Genomic DNA, 23,291 nt, shown 5'->3' with positions numbered 1-23,291 from the left:
TTGGCTATACAGACTCTGTAAAGCAAGGGCCACACAATACTATGTAAAGATTATGACAACTACAGAGAATTAAGAAGCAAATATAATAGTGAAAGAGATGGTGTGCATTCACTCTCCTCTTCTCCTAGCTGGCTGTGTGATGGTCATCCTAAGACTTAGCATCTCCTGGACCTACTTGCATAATTTTATACTATTTTCAAATGCTTCAGACAATGTCACGCATACAAAAGGATACCTTTCATGTGCATTATTGTTTACAAAATTAAGAGATCTGTCCAAATTCTTGGAAGGTAGATAGGGCCCATTTATCTTGCTATTCTCCTTCAGTCCTTTTCTCTTTGGTACTCATTGTCAATGGTGATTGATTAACTGGTACCTGATACAGTTAATCCAGTTCACAAGTTGCCTTGGTTTTTGTTAGGAGACAGCACATCTTTATTTTAACATAAGAAACAGGGCACAAAGTACCCTCAATCCAGTTTCAACCTCAATCCAGTCTAACATTGGATTGAAAAATGACCTGAAGACATAAAAATAAAGCAATGGCTCCAGCAAATATATGAATGATGCTTTTCATTCAGGGTGAAAAAATGAGAAGAAATCTTACTGCTTATATTATTTCCACAGTGCATGGATTAGTATCTGAGAAGCAAATGCTATTCATATCTCCTCTATCCCTTCCCATAGTCTTTTGCCTGCCATTTATCAGCCAGAGTTACCTAACTCTCTTGCTGAGAGCTATAGGAACTTTCTGGTTACTCTAGTTTCCCTACAGGGTCTGCAACTCCTTCCTGAAGTGTTTTTTGGCAGCTCAGCTACATTGATTTATATCTCGGTGCACACTGACTGGGGTGCCTCTCTTGGCCTGTGCCTCTATCATTGGCCACCTTCACTTGTGTGGAGGCCCCTTCCTCCTCTAAGGTTTTTGAGTGCCTTCAAGGGAGGAAATGTTTCCTGTCAACAACTTTGCACAGTCATCATGCTCCCTCCTGTAGCCATCACTGGACTAGGTACCATCCCTGTAACTACTCTTCTCACCAGGAGGAAAAGAGGGTTTACCAGGATCAGCAAATAACCAAGGAACAAGAATAATAAATTACCATATAGAAGCAGACTTTAAAAAGAAAAATGGGTTTTACATTTTAATCAATTGATAAAATTTGATAAAAATTGATAAAAATCAATATCACTACATACCTGAGGAATCAAACAGTACAAGTCACTTTTCCTCAGCCCACTGAAGATGTTCTTAGTCTGGTTTTGGGAGACCTTCCTTGGAAATCCCCCTACCCTCTTGTTTCTCAACTCTGTATCTATTCAAAAGAGGCTAATGCAAGCCTAGCTTCCTTTTGCAGACCCCTAAACATTTTTAAAATCTCCCATGAATTATTTACATGGCAGTGCCAATCAGCAGCACACCTGACAGACTCCCCAGCTGAAAGGAAAGCTCACAGTGTAAAGGTGCCCAGGGAGGCCGGCCACCTCCCACTGCGAGCTTATAGACAGAACTAAGTCAGCACACATTATATGTCACTGCCAACATCAGAAGGAATCAGCTCCTTTGATCTTAGACCTCCACAGGAAGCTTAGATCTCAGACAAATTAGATAAAAAATGAATTTATGGCAGATATGTATCCTAGGGCATTCAGTTGAATGTTTGAATGTTTGGGTTTTAGGGAAGGAAGGCTAGTGAGTATCAAAACATAAGAATTAACATGCCTCCTTCCCACACAGGCCTTGTTCATGGGTCTCCACTAAAATGGAAACATGACTTGAGATTACTCAATCACGCTTCTTAGCATTCATTATCAGATGTGATGACGCTTCTGGAAGAATGGGATAAGATACGGGCAAGATCTATGTCTGCTCTACCAAGATAAAGACTCATTGGGTTGAGGACCTTCTGAATGCATGCACAGCTAGCTAGAACTTCTCCAGTTCTCTTAGTCTCTTTTGACTTATATGACATTCTCTAACATCAAGCACATGGTATGGCTCTCACTTGGGTTTGTTCTGGGTTAGCATCCTTTCACTAGTATTTTCTTTTTTTTGGTTTTACAGCATGAGTCTTAACAACAGGTGCCCATGGCTCCCTATCTTCATCTGAAATGTTCATATTTTTTCCTCAACCCTGCTCTATGTATGGTGTTCAGTGTTGAGTCACTTGAGTTCTCAGTTCGATAGTTTTATGTTAGACTCCTGGAGACTGAGGCAGAGGTCAGTTAGTAGAAGGAATCCACTCCTTACTTGTCAATAAGGCTGAAAACCTTGCCCACATGTTACAGAATGGATACACAGTAAACACTGTTGCCCGTGTTCTGTTTTGATTCCCTATTTCTTTATGTGGAAATTATTGCTTATTTTAATAAGCAATACATTGTTCAACAGAAAGTCAAGAAATTTAGAGAAAAGAAAAGGAAGGAATATATTTAGTCTCTCACTTAATGTCCCAAGTGTCCTGTACTTTATTGGTTGGAGACACTCTACCACTGGAAATGTTTGGTCAATTTATTCAGATAATTTATGTTTGTGAAATTTACTTTGTTGTTTCATTTTTTAAAAATAAAGATATAGGTAAATACTCTAAATAGTCAACTTGACTTATTTCATGTGTATGCTGCTTTGCTTTTGAATGTTTTATGTTAATGTTATCAAGTAATGGGTTTTATTGTGTCATCTTCATACTTGTATTACTATACTTTCTCTTCTATCCCTGTTTACCACTGACATTCTCTACAGCTCTATTTTGTTTCTTCTTTTAACAGATTATGTTTCTAAACATATATATATATATATATATATATATATTCACACACTTGTATTAGTATCAAATGATCTTAAGAGTAGTAACATAAATTTCACCTCTCTGCTAGATCTTAACATTCCTACTGCCATGGCATCAATTTACTTAATTTATTTTAGAAGATTGGCTTTCTCTCATTGGTTTATACCTTATGATGAAATTTAGAGTCATCTTATACCATTCAACATTGTATAAAATGATTGAAATTAAAATAAGTTAACAGGTCTTCGTAATTACTAAATCTATTTATGGACATATCATCATCCCTGAATATATTTAAGCATTTCTTTAAACTGTTTGGCAAAATATAGTCTTTTAATAGGTTTACCATATAATTTATGAATATTCTTCAAAGCTAATCACATATTTAAGCCAATTTCATTATACTTCTCAATTGCATCCTGCTAGCTTATTATATTAGTTCACTTTATGTTGTTCTAATGAAATCACTAAACAGGGGTAAATTTACCAAGAAAAGGGTCAGCTTTAAATGCCAATATAATCTATAAATAGTCTACAATACTGTCTTTTTAGTTTTGATTTATATCTGCCTACATACTACAATGTCAAAAATGTTTTGTAATATATGATTAAATTACCTGTTTTGTCATTATTTAAGTAGGGAATATAAAGTTTTACTGTTAATGCTATATTGTATAGCAAGGAATATTTCAGTTAGTATGTGTTTGTACTTATTTTAAGAAAATAAGTGCTAGATTTCATTCATGCTTTTAAAATAGAAAATATTTGCTCCTTGTTTTTACGTGATATAGAGATGCTATTAGTGGTTTCCAAATACATTGATCTTTTCCTTGGAACTTAGAGAAAGGTCTTGCCTGCCTTTCCCAGTTTTTAATATAATAATTACTGTGGTGAAAGAGGTTCTGTTTAGAGAAGATATAAATTTATATCAAATGATAATAGACACAAATAAGTCTGTGCATTAAGTAGACAAAAGAGGAATGGTGTAACTACTCCTAGATAAAGGAATCTGATAAGTGTTTCATTTTGAGTTTGGAAAAGTGGGAGGAGCTACATATGTGAACATTGTGAAAGGGGGGACCTATGCTGTACACAGCGGACACTGTCACTGAAGGTAAATTGATGGGAGAGGAGGAAGACACAGGCTGAAGGATAGTAAATGTGGCTGTACTACAGAGATCATGCAAAAAGATCTAAAGCAAAAAGATAGGTAGATTAAGCATTAAAAAAAAAAAAAAAAGAAGCCGAATTGATAAAATTCAGCAAGCAAGCAAGAAGGAAGTATGAGGAAGACTGAACTAAGAAAGACACAGAACTTTGTAGTGTAGCCCGGGAGACTTCTGTGCTATTAACCAGTGTAAGGGAACAAGAGAACAAAATGCAATACAGGTCTGAGCTTTGACAGCAATGCAAGACTCCTTCTCTGGCGTGTCTATGAACCAGTTACTGCACAGTGGACAACCGGGCCCCTAACAAATGAGATTTGAAACAGTATAATATGATTCAGGACCTGGAGGGGCTAAATGTGTCATTTGAGATAATGCTCTTTGCCCCCTTAGCATCTAGTGTCATAGCTACATTCTTTAATCACATATTTGTTTGCTGTGATTTCATTCTACTTCACTGACTGAAATTCTTCTCTAATTGTCCCTAATATTGGGTCCCCAAAATGTTAGAATTTGATGTAAGACAGGGAACCACATAACACCTCATTGAAATTACACAAAGGATGTGTAAATTAATATTTAGTCGATGCCATGCCATAAATTAATATTTAGGATCATGGGGGCAAGAATACTAAATTTCCCTAGTCATTCATTCTACTTGGTTCTCGCCAAAATGTAGCAAAGATGGGGAAGAGCTTCATGTTAAGATTTCTAATTCTTGATACTCTTGCCATTTTCAACCAGGTCATTTCTGCTATGGGCTTGACACCAGGTGTCATGCAACATTCCAGTACGCTTGGTCTCCACACACTAAGGTCTGGGTCCACACCTTGCAAATGTCCTTCAAAGCAAATGAAACTAATTGTCCCCAGAATTCTGGCAGTGAGGGAATGACAGAGTCACACTGCTTTTAATTTTACAATGGAGACACTTCTGTGCAAGACCATGGTAAGTCAGTCACCACGTCTAGGGGACAAAATTGCTGTGGCTGAGAGCTGCTCCTTGGGAAAGAAGCAGTCACTCACACAAAGAGTTTCTCAAAACCATAGGTGTTACAATGGAGGAACATAACCAGTGTGTCTTAATCCAATAAGAAAAACATTCCCTTTTTATTTGAATATGGAAGACTAGGGAAAGCTGTATGAAGAATAGTGCATAGCACCTATGCCTCAATTGGCAGAGAATGTGAGCAAACTGACAAGGAGTTAGGCTATCTCAAGTTGAGTGAATGCTGCATAGTCATGAGAAAACCCAACAATACATAGCACATGGTTAATTCACTATATGATATGATTTGCCCTGTGATCTTTGTTGGTATTAGTTTTCTTAACTGATGTACAATTTGTGTAAGATACCTAACTGTGCACAATATTATTATGACAATTTTACCAATTTGGAAACTGAAAGGCACAGGGAAGTTAGTTGTCAAGCTTGAGGACAGAAAGTCTGTCAAAAGGGGTATTCAGAACTAAACCCAGTTCGTTGGACTCTGTGGTTCTATGACCTCAATTGTCACATTCTCCTGCTCCCTCGTCTGACAACGGGGATTTGTTAAGTCTGGGGAGTAGAAGAGAAGCCTTATATATGAACTAGAGAAGCCTTATATATGAACTCGGAAAGACAGCGTCAGTGTGTCGAAACCCTTGGCAGTGATGTGTTCTGAGGGCTCTGTCTTCACACTTCACTCCTTTCTTCTACTCTTGTATCTGTGACATTTTTGTTAGCAGTGGTGACATAATGAGCTTAATATCTAAATTCAGCCATACCATCTACATGATCTTCAGCATTAAGGGAATCCTTATGGAAGGAAGGCAGCGGTGAGCAAGAAAGCCAACTACTTTATTAATAAATGCTGAAAGTTAAAAACACAGAGGGAAAAGGAAAACTAAAATGGTAGGTAGACAGTAGAATAAAACCAAACATATTTAAAGCTTTTAATAATTAGGTGTTTTTGTTTTTAAGATCTACACAAAGCTTGGAAGACAAGGAAACAGACCTAGGATGGTCCTCAGGGAGGGCTCAGACAGATCTATTTTTAACTTGGATGTCCTAATAAAATGGCCTCTTTGCTCCCATCTCTTCAGTTCCTCAGAAGCCCTATTCCTTGTCTAATCCCTGATAATTTATTAGTAAACTACCCCATAAAACCCAGTCATTGTAGAGTGTTTAACAATATTAATTTAATCAAGGAGACTGTGAGCCATGCAGATGACCATATTAGGTTAGGTACAAGCACAGCATTGCCCCAGTCAGTTGCTGAAAAATGTAGCTGAAGATGAGCTGCTAGAGTCAGAGGCAATTTCAAATAACCCTGAATGGCATGCAATAGAGGACAAGATGCTTTCTCATTTAAGAAGTGGATGAGGACCCCAGATCCTTATGGCTTGATGTGGAATCTACAAAGAATTCGTGTGTCCTTTTCTGTCTCTCCATTTCTTATACTACCACATCCCCAGTTCACACCTACTCCCCATTATTATTATTATTATTATTATTATTATTATTATTATTTGTTATCATTTTTATTATTATTTAAAATAGTTTGAAAGACTGTGCTACATAGCTGGATACTTTTGAAAAAATAAAAATTGTATTTCCTCTATGGGAAATGGCACAAACAGTCTGCTATGTGTGTGTGTGTGTAAGCACACACATGGACACACACAGACACGTGGACACATACATGCATTCACCTGCATGCACACAACTGAAAAGCTCATTCAAATATAATTTCAGACTGACAGATTTTGGTCAAACATGAACTCAGAACTACTAAAAACTGGTATTCCTTTTCTATTTGAAAATATGTTATTTGACTCTTAGGAAAACTAGAATTGTTTTTTGTATTCAGAACATATGTTTAAAAACGTTGAGTCATGGAAATTATGTGAATATCTTTCCTACACAGTATCCATACTCGACAACCTCATATGCTCTGGTCACTGCATTCCCATTGTACACCCTTAGTAGGCTAGAAGACAGACACTCAATTGAGGCAAAGGCTTCACTTTCTCCGCTTTACATAAATTCTAGTGGTAAGTTGACTGTGGAAGAAGTTAAAGCACACACCACAGCACACCAAACGACACACGCTACTAACCATACCAGGAAACAACAAAGCAGGGTTAAGCAACACTGACTCACTTCTTGAGGGTTGGACGACGCTAAATCTAATTTGCACAGTGGGCATTTGGCAACTACACTCTCTGCTTTTCCAAACTATGTGATGTTGCCAAATTGGCGGCTTTGCAACAGCCAAGGGGAAGATTATATGCCTGTACTCTGGCTTTCCCGTCTCTCTGTTAAACAAACTCAAATGTGAAACCAATAATCTTTTTCTAAGAAAAGATATATCAACGTCAGTTCAAATAACAGGCTACTCGCTGAGTGAATCGGGTGGACCCGTGTCTTCCTGAACTGGGGTATTATTTAATTAAGAAAAAGTAATGAAAAACCAAAGAAGGGGCTGTGAGCTAAACCCCTTCATAACCTGACACCAGGGAAGGAGGAACCACCGTTAGTCCTCAGTCGTTCTGCCTGTGCCGTGCTTACCTTCCCCCATTGCGGAGTCTTCCTTTGCTGTCTTTACATGTAGTCCTCCTCGGTGTTTGGAAGAGAGATGGGTGTTCTTCTTTTGATCCTTAGCCCGGGATTCAGACACGTCTTCAGGTTTTATTTCTGTATTGATGAAAAAAAAAAAAAAAGAAGTTTTTTTCTATTGTTTTGTCAGATTAAAAGACATTTTTATTTACAAGGAAGACCTAATTGTGAGGTTATTTCTGTCACTCCTATCTTTTCCAAATGTAATACAAGATGCATAGAATGAATTTTCTAAAGGAAAAGGAATTTAATGGTTGAACTTCAAGCTGAACTAGCTGATATTTGTACAAAACACAATTTTCAGTCAAATAATTAGAAAGAATCACAAGGAGACACATTTTGCATACTTTGACAGTTGGAAGATTTGTAAAACAATTGTGATTTGCTATAATATCATTTGTTGTCAGTGAGAGAATTCAAGATACACTGGAAACTTAGAGTTTTGGGAAATGCATTAATAGCCACAAGTTTTACAGATTTCTAATTGATTTATAATATTTTATATCTTTTTAAATTATGTGTATATTTGCTTATCTGTGTACGGCTATGTGCAGGTGTCTACAGAGACCAGAGATATTGGATCCCTTGGAGCTAGAGTTACAGGCATTTTCTAGCTGTCTGATGTAGGTGCTGGGAACCAAACTTGAGTCCTTTACAAGAACAGTATGTTTTCTAAACTGCTGAACCATCTCTCCAGCTCTAGATTTCTAATTCTTAAAGATTCACGATGATATTAACAAAAAATTCTTTTTAATTTGTAGAATAAAATTTGTTGACATTTAGAAGACTGCCTGAATTATTAAAATGATATTCATATGGCCAAGACACAATGTTTCCAACTCATGCATGGGTAAAAGTGCCATTTAAAGAACAAGATAAAAAATACTTTATAAAGAATAAACTGCAAAGGAGACTACTATCTTTCATGTAATAAAATACAAATAGCACTTTAAAATGGACATCTAAAGACAAAAAACCTCCTCACTTTGTCAACTGTATCCAACATACAAAAGTCGACTATGATATTTTTTGTCTGTGTGAGGCTGGATATCTTCACACAGTTCAGCTTAAATATGTCCATCATAATATTATACACATCAGCTGCTATAAATTCTAATTAGAAAGCCAGTAGAAAGGCTTAGAAGAATACAGAAGTTTTCACTATAATTTCTAACATGCAGAATTTTTAAAGCAAAAGGTTAATTATGTTTATAAGCAATACATGCATTATTATTAAGTTTGAATAAATTAATTTACAAAATTTAAATACTCTGTTTCAATTTCTAACACGAAATAGACTGATAGAGCACACACAGACAAAAGCTGCTTGAGTTCTCAGTAATTAATCACTGTCCAATGAGGCTATGAGACAAAGCAAAATTGAAAACTACATGTATCACTGAGTTGGGGAATTATTTTCTACCAGAAAGTTGAGAAAGAGCATGCCTCTTATTCTAAGAAATTAATGATTGTTAATTTTAGATTCAAAGAGCACAGAATGCACACTATATAAGGAAGCACTCAAGTAGATCTTTATCAAAATTCCTTCCAAGAGCTTCATCATTTTTAAATATGAGTCTACAACCTCCTAGAAAAATAAAATTTAGTACAAAGAAATGAACCCACAGATATTGACAGGTTTAAAGAACAGGGACTGGGATAAATAACTTATATACTGAAAACTGTAGGAATAATCTACTTATAGAACTGAATGATGGGATTCACAAGACTTAGTGAGTGGCTTGTGAATGGCTAGTGGAATTAGGTATTAAATTAAGAGTGAGAATTATATAACCTCATTCATGGGATCATATGGCATAAAAGATCATGATAATCTACTTACAAACCAGAAAGTACATTACATAAATATATACACTCAACACATATACACAAATACACACAAACACACATATATGTACAAATACATGGATTCAAGAGCACGCATGCACATACAAACATACACACACATAAGCATATACATGCATAAACAAACACACATGCACAAACATAAACACACAAATACTCAAACACATGCACAAACACGCTCACATACACAAGTGTACACATAGACACATAAATACACACAGAATGTGGATAGAACTAACTGCAGATTTAAACACTAAACAGAATAGAAACTGCAGTCCAACACATCACAGGCAATACAGTTCAGAACCACTTTGAGACTGTACTCTCTTTAAGGAAGATGAAGATTTTGCTAGTAGCTTATCCAGCCCTGGTCACCAGGGTGGGAAGAAAGACAGGGTCTCCAGGCTGAATGCTGTCAGATATGGTATTTCTCAATTAGGGCTGTCCTTCTCTCAAACAGTCCTTGAGAGTCCAAACACAGTGACCATCTTAGTAGTCAGGCCAGGCTATGTCCACTGTGGTTCCTGTATTTGAATGCTATCCTGTTGCCTTTAGTCACTGTGACACTTTTTAGGTAGTAATTGCTTAAGGTTGTGGTTTCATGCTGGCTCCTCATATCACTACTATTTCTTCAGGAAACTCAAAGGTCCACAGTGTGAGGTTTGGTTGTCAGGAAAGAATTTTTCAATGACACATCTATTGCCTTTCCTCTCTTCCTCACCAAAACTGGGGGAGAACTATAAGAAGGTCCACTTGAGACTCCGCTCAAAGTGCATGTTAACCTAAAACCATGGCATTCTGCTTCTCGGGAAATGATCAAGGAGGCACATGATTTCTGGACTTCTCACTGTTGTAGAATTATATTTAAAGGTGTGTTACATTTGTTTATGTTGCATTTGTTTAACTCTGTGAAGCTGTGTTTCTTTGCCTGTCTAAATGGTCTAAAAGAGCTGAGTGGCCAATAGCAAAGGAGGAAAGAGAAATAGACAGGGCTGGCAGGCAGAGAGAATAGATAGAAGGAGAAATCTGGGAGGAGAAGGAGGAAGGAAGAAGTAATCAGAGAAGGAGGAGGACATCAGGGGCCAGCTACACAGGCAGTCACAGAGTAAGAGTGAAAGTAAGATTTCAGAAGTAAAAAAAGGAAAAGGCCCAGAGGCAAAAGGTAGATGGGATAATTTAAAGTTAAGAAAAGCTGGCTAGAAACAAGCCAAGGTAAAGCCAAGCATTCATAAGAAAGAATTAGACTCTATATGTGACTAATTTGGGAGCTGGGTGGCAGGCCCCCCAAAGAGCCAAAAGAGCAAAGAGTAAAGAGTATAAAAACAACCGACATTTCACTGCTAAGGAAAACCTTCCACACTTACCTCCTTCCAGAGTTTGCCTCTGTGTTTTTCTTCTTTGAGTCTCACAATTATGTGCCCAACATAGTCTCGAGGTTATGTATCCAAGTGTGACCTTGAACATCTGATCATCCTGTCTCTACCTCTAGAGTGTGAGTACTGGGATTATAGATGTGACCCACCATGCCTAGGTTTATGAGGTTCTCAGAATCAAACCCAGGGCTTCCTGCATGCTAGGCCATTGTACATAGTGAGCTGCATTCCTAACCCAGCTCTTTAACATGCCTCTGGCAGGATCACTTGCAAAGATGAGGCTGTGCAGCCAAACCACATTTCTATGGTGTGTGACAATACACAAGGTATTTACCCTTACTGGACCTTACTCTCCAATACCTACACTGCAGGAATAATAGTCACTACCACTGTCAATAAGTGGTTTAAGGAATTAATGAACTTATTGATCTAATGTGCTTAGAACCTGGTCAATAGTGAGCATGCAATAAATGTAAGAATTTAATATAGCTGTTAATATTAAAGACCAAGAAATCCCTGTCTTTATTATGTTAATTGAAACAGTGAGATCCATGTAGTTGTGTAACTCACAAAAGGCCATAAAATTTCTCTTTGAAATCATTAATATATTATACATGATTATACATGATGTATTTTCATCAACCCCCTCCTCCAAGCTACATACTTCTATTTTTGTTTTTCTTAAACCAGCAGCAAATGAGACAGGTCAGAGCCAGCCACGACACCAGTGAGCACAGGGACAAGGCCAGGATGATCGTTGATCTCTCCTTGTGGGTCACAGGTAAGACAGAAAAGGTCTTGGATCGAGCTGTAAAATTAGCACCTGTTTAGGAATTAAAAACAGTTCCAATAAAACATTAAGATATTAATATCTAGCACAGGGCAGGCATGTCAAAAGTATTTCTTTGGCGTTATTAAGCAAATGAATCAATGGTAAATTCCACTTTCATGTTCTGGAAGAAGTGTAAGATGACAATAAGAAGTCATAACCTTTTTTTCATTTTTGTCCACCATGATAAGAAATCCTTCTGAGTCCTTAATTTGATTCTCAGACCTACTTTCGCTGTCACTACAAAATTATAACTTCATTCACTCTCATGGTCTAGTAATGAGAAAATATGTTCTTGGTTCCAGAATGGGTGGAACTACTTACTCATTTTGACCATAGTCACATGAGGGAAAACTCATCACAAATAAATAAAAATCAAATTATGGGAATCTGAAATCTGCCTACAGCCCACACAGTAACCCCCTCCATCTCAAAGCACACAAAGCCTGTAAATAGTACTTTAAAAGATTTATTTTTTTTTTATTTGTGCTTGTGTGTATGTGTGTGTGACTGTGTGAGCACCTGTGTGTGAGTGCCAGCAGAGGCCAAGATTAGGACTCTAGATCTTCTGGAACTGGAATTGCTGGCAACTGTAAGTTGCCTGCCATGGGTGATGGGAACTGAACTCTGGTTCTCTTCATGAACAGCAAGTGGTGTTAATGACTGAGCCATCCATCCAGCCCAGATAAGACGGTTTTATATATAGCCAAACAAACAAATGAATTTGAAAATTGAAGTTTGTTGGATTTACTTAAAGTTTTCTTCACACCAGGTCACATGTTCTGCAAATACAGTGCTACCAGTCCTCCCAGAGCTAAGAACATTGCTATCAGGGAACCTGGTGAGCAGTTGTAGACACTGCTGCTGTGGCTGTGGGAGATGGGGCACGATGGGGAGCTTATCACTGAAAGAGAACTTCTCTAAGAATTACCTAAAACCACATTTCCCCAGTATATTAAAAAGTGTGATTCTCATCCCATTAATGTGTATAAAAAGGGGACACAAAAGAATTTATTTAGGAACATTTGAAAAATCTAGGTGCAAGTATTTGTGGTAGCTCTATTCATGATCACCCAAACTCAGAAAACATTCAAATGTACTTCAAAAGAAGAAATAAACAAAAGGTTGATCCAGAGAATCAACTGTCTGCCCATTCAGCCCCAAAGAGAAAATGATGAAGAAATGTGTGTGGGGAGTATGGTAAATAACTTCTAATAACTAAACTTAAAATCAAATGCAATGTGGTGAGGGAGCTTCGGTCTACAGGGCAGACTCTGTATGATTCCATTTAAATAACATTCTAGAGAGTACCAAACGACAGAGACAGAGAAGACACGGTGTTTGCCAGTGGGCAAGAGGCTGAGCTGTGTACTCTCAGGACAGAACTTTCTGAAGGAGTAATGGAAATTATCTGTATCTTGATTGTTCTGCTGCTTACAGGAATCTATACTTGTATTTCAAGTAAAAAAAAAAAAAAAACAGAAATGGCCCATTTAACCACAAGTAAATTTGAAAAATAACATTTAAAGAAGTCTTGTCTATAGTCTCAGAAGTAAAATATATTAATTATGGAGATAGTTCCGTAAGAGGACACATATTAGAATTTAATCACACAGTATGCTTTACATTTATGTTTTATCATATTCAATTATTCTAAATATTAAAAATAAAGAATCAGGATGGTTATTTGCTTCTGATCATGACTTATAGTTGGCCTTTTTTCAAGTAGCTAATTCAAAACAAACCTCAATCTCACAGAAAACAAAAAATAGCTGTTATTTTCTCTACTCAAATCACAACATATATTTTTGTGCTGTGGTTTCCTTGGGTGAACCTGACAATTTGTTTGGAAGCCACAATTAGATGTTGGATGTCTTGACTCTGGGCTGACTCACCTCAGGGCTCCCAGGGCTCCTGTAATAACATCAGATGCAGTGGCTCTTCCTTGCAAGCATGTAGCTTAGGCTGAGCTGAGTTCACCTTATTTATTCTCAAGTACCTGCTTAGTATGAGCATCTGCATCAGGCCTATTACCCCAGAGAAGGAGGAATGGATTTTACTAGGTGCTCAAGGAAGTCAACCAAAATTAATGTGTCCTGCACTTATTTAAGGTATTTAGGAGTTAGTAAATGATTCAATATATGCATAAAGTCAGAATGCAATACATTCCAGAAAAATAACACAAATGAATATGACCATGGAAAGCATTTTAAAGGAAAAAAAAATGATCTGGAAGAAACTTCAAAGACCCAACACATTCATAAACAAAAACAGAAGACAGCAGTTGAGGTGAAAGATTGAAAGCCAGGGAAATTTTGATAGGCATTAAATGTCAATCAAAATATCCTAGATAGCATTCTGACTATGATGGATTGTAATAAAGGGAAGATTCTAAGCTGAGAAGTGATGTGAGTCACAAGGGATACAGATTACTCCACAAGGCATGTAAAACACACCATCACCACATCAATAGCAATGGCTGAGAAATTAAAGACAGAGAAATCCAACTGGAATCTGAAAGATAAGAGAACTTCATGGTGGAAACCCCTGGCTTTCAAATATTTTTAACAAACAATATGATCTTAAAAGTAATCTCAATATACTCACTTTTCCATAACCTGGGGATATACAGCTCAAATATATTCACTTAAGCAGAAACTCAGTTTCTAGTAGGGGATCTCACACACAAGCTATAGACAAGCAAGAACACACATGCAAACTACAATGGCCAATGCCATGAAGAAAACTAAAGTGAGGAGGATAAAAGACCGAATTACTAGTAGTGGGTATCAGGAGGAGGTATCACAGACTGGGTTGTCCAAATAGGACTCTCTGAAGATAAAACTTTTGAAAGGAAACTTGTTGAATAAATCATGTGAATTTCTGGAGAGTCTTCCTAAGAGATGCCAATTATAGGTAAAATTTCTTTAGATTAAATAAGGTAGGGTAAGGGGAAAGAAAGAACCTGGCTCCCATGATTCACCCAAGAACTTCCTGCTCCAGGTAGCAGTGAGAAGAATCATGGCCCATACCATGACAACAAATGCAGAAGGATCAAGTGGAAAGTCAGCATCACTAACCTGTAGCCACCACCATTAGCTAATAAATAGCTCAGGAAGGTCATAAGTGATAAAGTAGGAATCATTAATGCATAGGAAGGTCTCAAGAGGATCCCATACAGACACAGAAGATCTCTATAACTTCTTAACTCCTCAATGACTATATCTCTAAAATAAAAATGATTATTTGTCCCCTGCTTAAGAAATTAGAGAGAATATCAACAACAGGGAAAATGACTATATGTTTGAATCTTTGTTTGACTCATGTAGGAAGGAAATATTAATGTGAATTATATATGAAGGCTACTTTGTAGTGTTATATCTCTGGAAACTGGTACAGTGAGTATTTGAAACAGGTGTCACTTTTAGGATCAGTACCTTTATCAACATGATGTCAGTAGTGATTACAGAAGCAGAGTATTTGATTATTTACTTTTCTTTCTTTCTTTATTTTTTTATTAAGAAAAATTTTTAATTCATTTTACATACCAAAGATCCTCCTCTTCCCTCCTCCTGTCCCTCCAGCCTCCCCCTCCCAACCCACCCCTCATTCCCTCCTACAAGAAGGTAAGGTCTCCCATGGGGAGGTACATTTAGTAGAGGCAGGTCCAAACCTCCTGCCTCAAGGCTGTGCACGAGGTGTCCCATCATGGAAGTGGGCTCCAAAAGGCCTGCTCATGCACAAGGGATGGATTCTGATCCTATTGCCAGGATTATGTACTTTTCTTTTGTCTTTCTAAAGCTTCTACCTATTCCAATTTAAATGTTATAAAAATCCCTCTCTGCAGAGCCTTGCCTGACAGACTTAGCTTTGACAATTATTTAATAATGATATTTAAGAATAGTTTAGGGAAAACATTCAAAGTCATTTCTAATCTACAAGTTTTAAGGAGGAAGAAAACAAAACAGTAATCTACCAATGAAATGCCCAAATCATATGTGGTTCTGGAAATTTTTGTCAGCAACTCTTCTTATATTTGTTTTTATAGTTTATTACTTAAAAACCCTTGATGAGGCATGTGGCAAGCCTTAGTTAACAACTGAGAAAACTACAGACCAAAAATATCTATGATGTCATACAAATCTGGGACAAACTACTCAGGGCCCAGCAAATCTGAACCTTTAAAAACATATATTCAAAAACTCAAGCTTCCAGCCTGGGCTACCAAGTGAGTTCCAGGAAAGGCACAAAGCTACACATAGAAACCCTGTCTTGAAAAACCACAAAAAAAACCTCAAGCTTAAGGCAAAATGCCCACATCCTGTGAATAAGCATGTCTCTTCATGAATCAGTGCTCATCCTCATACAGATAGATGCACTGGCATTAAAAGAATATGGCTCACAGAATTAGTACTTGATAATTTTACATACCAGAAGATAGATCTGTAGCTAAGAAAAATGTTTTTTAAACTTGCAATTAAGGCAAATTCATTGGAGAGCCTCCTCGTGCTATACTGAAGTATTTTTTTCAGAAAGAATTGTCTATTTCTCTACAGTAGATTTTATTTTACAAACTGAGATCTTACTATACTGTCCAGGCTTGTCACTCAAGCTCCTGGGCTTAAGCAATCTTCCTCTCCCAGTAGTTTCCTGAGTATCTGGGTTTATCAAACAAAGGCTAATATTTACCATTTGTTCTTTTGGAGAACATTGATACATTACAAATTATTTGTTGTCTGGTAAAGATAAGAAAAGTATCTTTGGACATGTCACTCAAAGGTTATGGCTTTCTCTATATCCACTGACAACTGCTTTCAAGAATATCTCTACATGACATTTTAGCTCAAGGATGTTCTAGAATACCATTGCTATTGTCCTGGTTCCCTCAATAATGAATTAAACTACTTATAGACAAGTGTCCATTAGATGTATTCAAAGACAGACAATTTTCAAATGCCTTATGAAGGGTAACTGGATCATTTTACAATTTACCCATGTCTTCTACGAGTGTTTTCAGGTACTGGAATGTCAACAGGGCTGATTTCCACTATAGAACGGATGAAGAAAACAGGACCCAAAGATTTTGGTTCACAATATTCAACAGTTGAATTGACTTATGAATTTCTATTGAGTGTAAGTCACATAGGCTAAAGAAAAAGAAAGGGAAGGAGAGAAAGAAGGGAGACACAACATAAATGTTAACATCTACAGGAAAATGAGCATTTGGAGTCCTGTTCATTAAGTGCGCCCTGAGCCTTAATTTTTAAAGGAGCTCTTTCTTCTTCTACTTGATGGTATGGCCAAGTCAACTTCTTCTGTAAACTATGATGGCTTCTTATTCGTGAAAAGGCTTATTCCAGTTACAAAGGAGAAGGGTTACTTTTTCAGAAAATACAGATATAAAAGAACACTGTGCTGAAATTACCTGGAGGGGAAGTAACAGTAAAAACCAAGCGCCAGTTTGACCCAGAGATCAAGACGGACAATCTGGAGAAGCTCACATAGCCATCCCGTGCTTCTGCCTGGGTACATCCTATAAACAAACAGAAACCTGAAGGTGTTAGCTATCTAAACCAGAATGGTGTCTTTAAGTCTTTTTTGGAAATAGGGTATTAAATAATAAAGCAAAATATTTTAAAAGAATTAAAAAAGATCATCATATCTATCCATTTCTTCTTAGACAAACCCTGAAACCAAATAATTCAAAGCAAAATATAAAACAGCATTTATTGAAAGCATAATATGCCAAACACTGTCCTTTATAGATATCTTTGTGTACAGTCTATATATCAATACTATAAAATATGTTATGATGAATACTTGAGTTAAATTATATAATTTATGGTAAGATTGTAGCCACAAATATACCTTATTGTAATTTTATATTCCTATGCATTTGACTACTTTCTTGATACATGTCTAGCAAGAGGTTGGGTTTATAGGTTAGTAGTAGAATGCTTGTCTAGCATACTAAACAGCCTGGGTTCAAACAGTAGCCTCATCAAAAGAATGTATATCAAGAAATAAATTCTGTTATCTGTTTAGGGCAGTGGTTCTCAACCTGTGAGTCCTGACCCACACAGGGGTCACATATCAGGTATTCTGCATATCAGCTATTTGCATTATGATTCATATCAGTAGCAAAATTACAGTTATGAAGTAGCAATGAAATAATTTTATGGTTGGAGGTCACTACAACATGAAGAACTATATTAAAAGACTGCAGCACTAGGAAGGTTGAGAACCACTGGCTTAGGGGATCGATCTCTCTATTTAGGAAATCCGTATTAATGCAATAGTAGGGTTAAGCTAGTACGTCAAGATGACAACAGCTTGTCATCAAATCATGACTGGAAGAGTACACTGCTTCAGTAACACAGATTGCTTTGGCATTGGTTTCTCTGAATTAAAAGAAAAAAGTTGAAAAGAAAAGACACAAAACTTACATTTTCATAAAGTTAAAGTAGGCAACTTAACTCAAGCTCACATCCCTGTACCAAAAGTTGCCTTTGATCCACCACACCTAAATTTCTTTGCTGATTAATAGCTGTTACACTTCTCTCTGAAAATGTCATCATGGTAGACAAAGAGTTAAAAGAGTGATTTTAAAGTTTATGAATTTGTTTGTGATGTCTAAGGCTGAAAAGAATCATAAAGATTTAGTACATTTAGTGTTAACATTTTTCAATTCAATTGCTCAGTCCTTTGTATGAAAACAATCTTTCCTCATCAATTTTGCAGAGATAACTAAAAGTTTCTTTACACAAACCATATTTTCTTCCATCTCTAGAGAGTCCCAAAATAAATAAAATGCCTAGAAAAAAATGGAAATAAATAAGCCAAGACTCAAATAAATGATAGGCGCCTAAGATAAATGTACTTTATACTCTTTAAAACCTATATGCATCAAAATTATGGTCAATAAACTCTTGCAAACAATGAACTGCAGAGTACAGATGTTCAACATGAAATCGTTTGCTGCAGTTTTTCCTTTGACAAACGTCCTTATTGTTCCCATCTTTGGAAGAATGCAAAGCAGCATTTAATCGAAATGTGTCCGTCGAGCACTGTGAGTTTGCCTCATAGAACAGCCGCCAAACTGCCTAATGGAAAGTGCTTCAGCTCCAAATGGGTTTGCTTTTGCGTTAAATACCAGCTTGCCTTACAGATCTCCACAAAGACTCCCATATATATCTATGATATTTTCAGATTTGAAGCATATGTGCCCAAAAGCTGAAGTGCTTGCTGCCAAGTACAGTACATTACTCCAGGGTCCATCATATCTTTGGAATGGCTATTATAAAATACATAAATGTGTTGACAAGCTCCCTGATCAAGCTGGTATTAACAAGGTACTGGCTGAGAGAACTCGGGGTGAAGTGGGGAGGCAGGCTGAAAACACCACTGAAACTGGGTTATATAGCCACCAAGAAATCACACCAAGGTGTGTTTCTGCAGAGTATATGGTTTCTAAAATCCCTATGCATGCCACGCATCTTTCATCACCAACTCACTATGTGATATACATGCTAGCAAACTGATGTATCAATAATGCCAAGAAATTATTTTTAAAAATACATAGATTATTTTTTTCTGCAATTGTGACCCACAATTGAGTTTCAGAGGATTTAAGAGAGACACCTTAAATTAATTGCCTTTGTATATGAATCCACTGTTTTGTGATGATAATGTTTTTCATTGAGTAGGGACTAAGAACAGAAAACAAAGACCATTAAATGCAGAATAAATACTTAGACTACACAAAGAGAATATTTTTGTGATTGTTATTTTCTTTTTCTCTGAGAACTACTCGGAGTGAGTTAGTAAATCCATTCCAAATGGTTCAGTTTTCATTTTTTTTTTTTTTTGGTTTTTTGAGACAGAGTTTCTCTGTGTAGCTTTGGCACCTTTTCTAAAACTCACTTTCTAGCCCAGGCTGGCCTCAAACTCACAGAGAGCCACCTGCCTCTGCCTCTCGAGTGCTGGGATTAAAGGAATGTACCACCACTGCCCGGGTTAGTTTTCATTCTTTATGAAGTTAAGGAGAAATTTTCAATAGTAGGAAATAAAGGTGTGTGTGTATTATATAAACATAAAAATATTTAATTTTTATCTTGTTTCATCATACATACGCACACAAAATTAGTACTTCTATCTAACATTCTATTGGATATCCTGAAACAGGCAATAGTGGTAATATCAATCCATGTAGGCTAGTTGGATTGAGCATGGCTTAGTGTTTAGTAAAACTAAATTACAAACTTTCCCCTGCTTCATTCACATTTCATAACCACAATATTATTTTAAGCTAGTTAGTGAGATCATCCTTAGGATAAATGAAAGTACAGAAAAGAAGGATGATTCGGAAGAATTTTCGGAAGTACATGAAGCATAGAGTCTAAAGCATGTATAGTAAGGGAGAACTTGTTGAGGATGACCAGGGTCATGAGTATGGCAAGATACAAGGTACAAACAGGGTATGGCTGATAAGTTGTGCGGTATGAGAAAAGAGTGAAGCATTAGAAAGAGGATAAAGAATTAATACAGAATGAAACATAAGTAAAAACTAGACATGAACAAGTTCTGGAGAAGGTAGAGGCAGGTAAGTTCCACTAGCGATGTGCCATGTGAGGTTATCTTTTGTAGATGATACTGAATATGGAAAAAAATCTGGGTATCATTATTTCTGACTATAAGCTGATTTTCCATATACCCTAAGTATTATCTATACTGAAATACCACCAACAACAACATGACATTGAATAATGGGCAGAGCAGCAGTACCCACACAGAAACTTCTCAACTCTGTCTTGATACAGGTTTAAATGTTTAAATTTTGTATTGACTAGCCTTGAATTGCCTATTAATCTGATTTCTCCAATATGAGGTTTGTTCCAGAAAACGTTGCACAAGGAAACTTGAACTTTTTCTCTGATATTTTAAACCTGAGTTTCAGACTGTATTATTTAGGTTAAAGAAGTGACCCAGAGCAAAACCATGATGACAATATGCATGTCAACTCTATCAAAGTGAAAAAAAAAAGAGTCTGTATGTCTAACATGTCTATGAGTAGATTCTCACAAAATGCATGTGATTTCTTGGACCTATCAAAATACAGAGAGTGGCAGTACTAATGGGAGCACAAAGATATTGGAAATTTTGACAAAAATACATTTTATGGAGGCTGGAGTTAAGTGGTTAAGAGAACTGGCTATTCTTCCAGATTCAATTCCCAGCCTTCATATGTTATCCTACAATGGTCTATAACTCCAGTTCCAGGGGATCCAACACTTTCTATGGCCCGCAGGCACCAGCCACACAAGTATTATACAGATATACATGCATGCAAAACATCTATATAAATTAAGAAAAAAAATAAGTTTAAAAAATGTATTTTGTAGGTAGCCTGAAAAGATCAGGCTTCTGAATAAGATATTGAAGGCCAAAAAATTGAAGGGCAACTTGAAAGGAGAAAGTGAGAAAATATATAGCTCTAATAAGAAAATAAGTATTATACACTGAGGTTTTAAAGCTATGGAATATGTAATCATGCAGTGTGGATTGCTTCCTCAAGTGTTTTCAAGAAGTCCTGCTCTCTAGAGTTGGTGATGTGTACTTGTAGCTAGAGTTTTCCTGCCTGGCCCACGGTAGGGCAAATCTCTCTCACCTGCCAGTCCCACAGCCTCAGACCCAACGAAGTAAACACAGAGACTTATATTGGTTATAAACTGTATGGCCGTGGCAGGCTTCTTGCTAACTGTTCTTACAGCTTAAATTAATCCATTTCTATAAGTCTATACCTTGCCACATGGCTCGTGGCTTACCGGTATCTTCACATGCTGCTTGTCATCATAGCGGCTGGCAGTGTCTCTCTGACTCAGCCTTCCACTTCCCAGCTTTATTCTCCTCCTTGTCCCACCTACACTTCCTGCCTAGCCAATGGCCAATCAGTGTTTTATTTATTGACTAATTAGCAACACATTTGCTGTACAGAACATCCCACAACATGTACTCTTAGAGAAACAAGAGGTATAAATGAAATGATATTGGGATGCTAGAACAACTTGGGCTCTGACATTAAATTATAAAAAATATTATGAAACCTCTATAAATGAGAATTCATCAGTTGGGGCACTGAATTAATATCATATGCTTTATTTAGGGACAAAGATCAAAAAGTGAAAAAAAATCCACGTGAAAGATGGGTATTTTAAATCAGGTTATAAGAATAGTCTTAAAGAAAAAATAAATGTAGCTGAAAGAACAGACAGAATTGAGCACAATTACAACTGACTTCTCACATGCATTTAAGCATTTTACATATCTGTGGAAGCATGTGATGTATTCTAGACATATAGGTAGCAAGAAATATCCTCATCAAAGAAATGAGCAATTTATACAGATAGGCTGATGTTCAACCTGGTAAAGAAGTTATTTCCATGTGTGTAGAAAAAAAGTTTAGCTAATACAAGGTCAACAGAAACAACCTAGGCTAGCCCATGAAGTATATGAAAAACGTGAGATGTCAATTTGTTAAAGAAATACCTTCAAATTGTGTTGAGGATAGGGGTATATAACTAGTTATGACAACGTACAACATAACACCATATGGCATTATTAGCCGTCAGAGAAGAAGCTTCCTGGTTGATTTAAGATGGGGTTTTCTATGTCATCCAACCAAACTATGTAGTGTCTTTAGCTATGGAGCCTTACCATTTACTTATGTTGAGTAACCAAGAGCAATAGCAATAGCCTGTGTTCTTTTGGAAACCCCTGCTACACAGAAACAGACATCAATCATCTTATCCAATCCTAGTCCCCCATACTACAATACTGACCTGCCCAGCAAGCTGTAGTAACTGGTGCAAGAGTGGCATGGCCATAATGAGGATAACCAACCAATTAAGGTCTGTTCCACATGAGGGAATTTATGTCTGGTACAAACCTGGTCAAAAGCCCATGATCATGGGGGTCATAGGCACTATGGAGGAACTTACTATTGTTATTTTGCTAAATGTTCATGTTATCAAACAGCCTTCTAAATATCTCTAATTATACTCATAGATTGAGCTGTTCTCATCTATGGTCAGAGAAGCTTTCTTTTGCAGTGAGCAGGACTGAATGCAGACTCTCAAGCGGGCTAAGTACTGAGAATAAATGACTGTGAGTACTCACCCCTCAAGGAGACATCTGTATTAAATCCTCACCAAAGCTAAGGGAACATTATGAAAGGGGAAGGCAAGAAGGTAATAACTGGAAGATGGAAAGGAGTATTGTGAAATGCTTTCCTCTGGATATGACATAATTATAACATTCATGAGTTCAAAGAGGCCTGCAGAAGATCAAGCAACTTGGATGGATAAGGGGCTCACAAGTCCCTACCCTTGGCTGAGGAGTTACTGGCAATTGATGGGGACTAGAGGAGGGATTGTCATTTTTCTTTGGAGGTGTGGCCACTTGTAGAATCCTATGGAAGACCCCATACTTACACACATAGTGATAGAAAGATGTAGATCCAGTGGGATATAAAATAAAGAGGATGTGACATTGTGAGGGGGATGTTTATGGGGACAAGGGTAGATGGAAGGGAGAATATGTTGGGTGGATGTGATCATAGTACATTGTATACATATATGGATTTTCAGCTAGGGAAAAACCAAGGAACTCACAA

The 23,291-nt window shown here is 36.9% G+C and overlaps 1 protein-coding gene across 1 annotated transcript in view; it reads right to left on the bottom strand.

Annotated features, from left to right (window-relative positions):
- Nucleotides 1-23,291, bottom strand: part of Pkhd1 (PKHD1 ciliary IPT domain containing fibrocystin/polyductin) — a 462,210-nt gene that overhangs the window by 1,723 nt on the left and 437,196 nt on the right. Inside the window, exons 64-66 of the mRNA XM_059282214.1 lie at nucleotides 17,046-17,153; nucleotides 11,456-11,614; nucleotides 7,505-7,630 (exon numbers count right to left, since the gene is read on the bottom strand). Coding sequence (XP_059138197.1) covers nucleotides 7,505-7,630; nucleotides 11,456-11,614; nucleotides 17,046-17,153 — 393 coding nt within the window. The remainder of the gene's footprint in view (nucleotides 1-7,504; nucleotides 7,631-11,455; nucleotides 11,615-17,045; nucleotides 17,154-23,291) is intronic.

This window comes from Peromyscus eremicus, chromosome 16_21 (genome assembly GCF_949786415.1).
Source record: "Peromyscus eremicus chromosome 16_21, PerEre_H2_v1, whole genome shotgun sequence".
In the NCBI taxonomy this organism is placed as follows: Eukaryota; Metazoa; Chordata; class Mammalia; order Rodentia; family Cricetidae; genus Peromyscus; species Peromyscus eremicus.
This window is presented reverse-complemented; position numbering and strand designations above follow the sequence as displayed.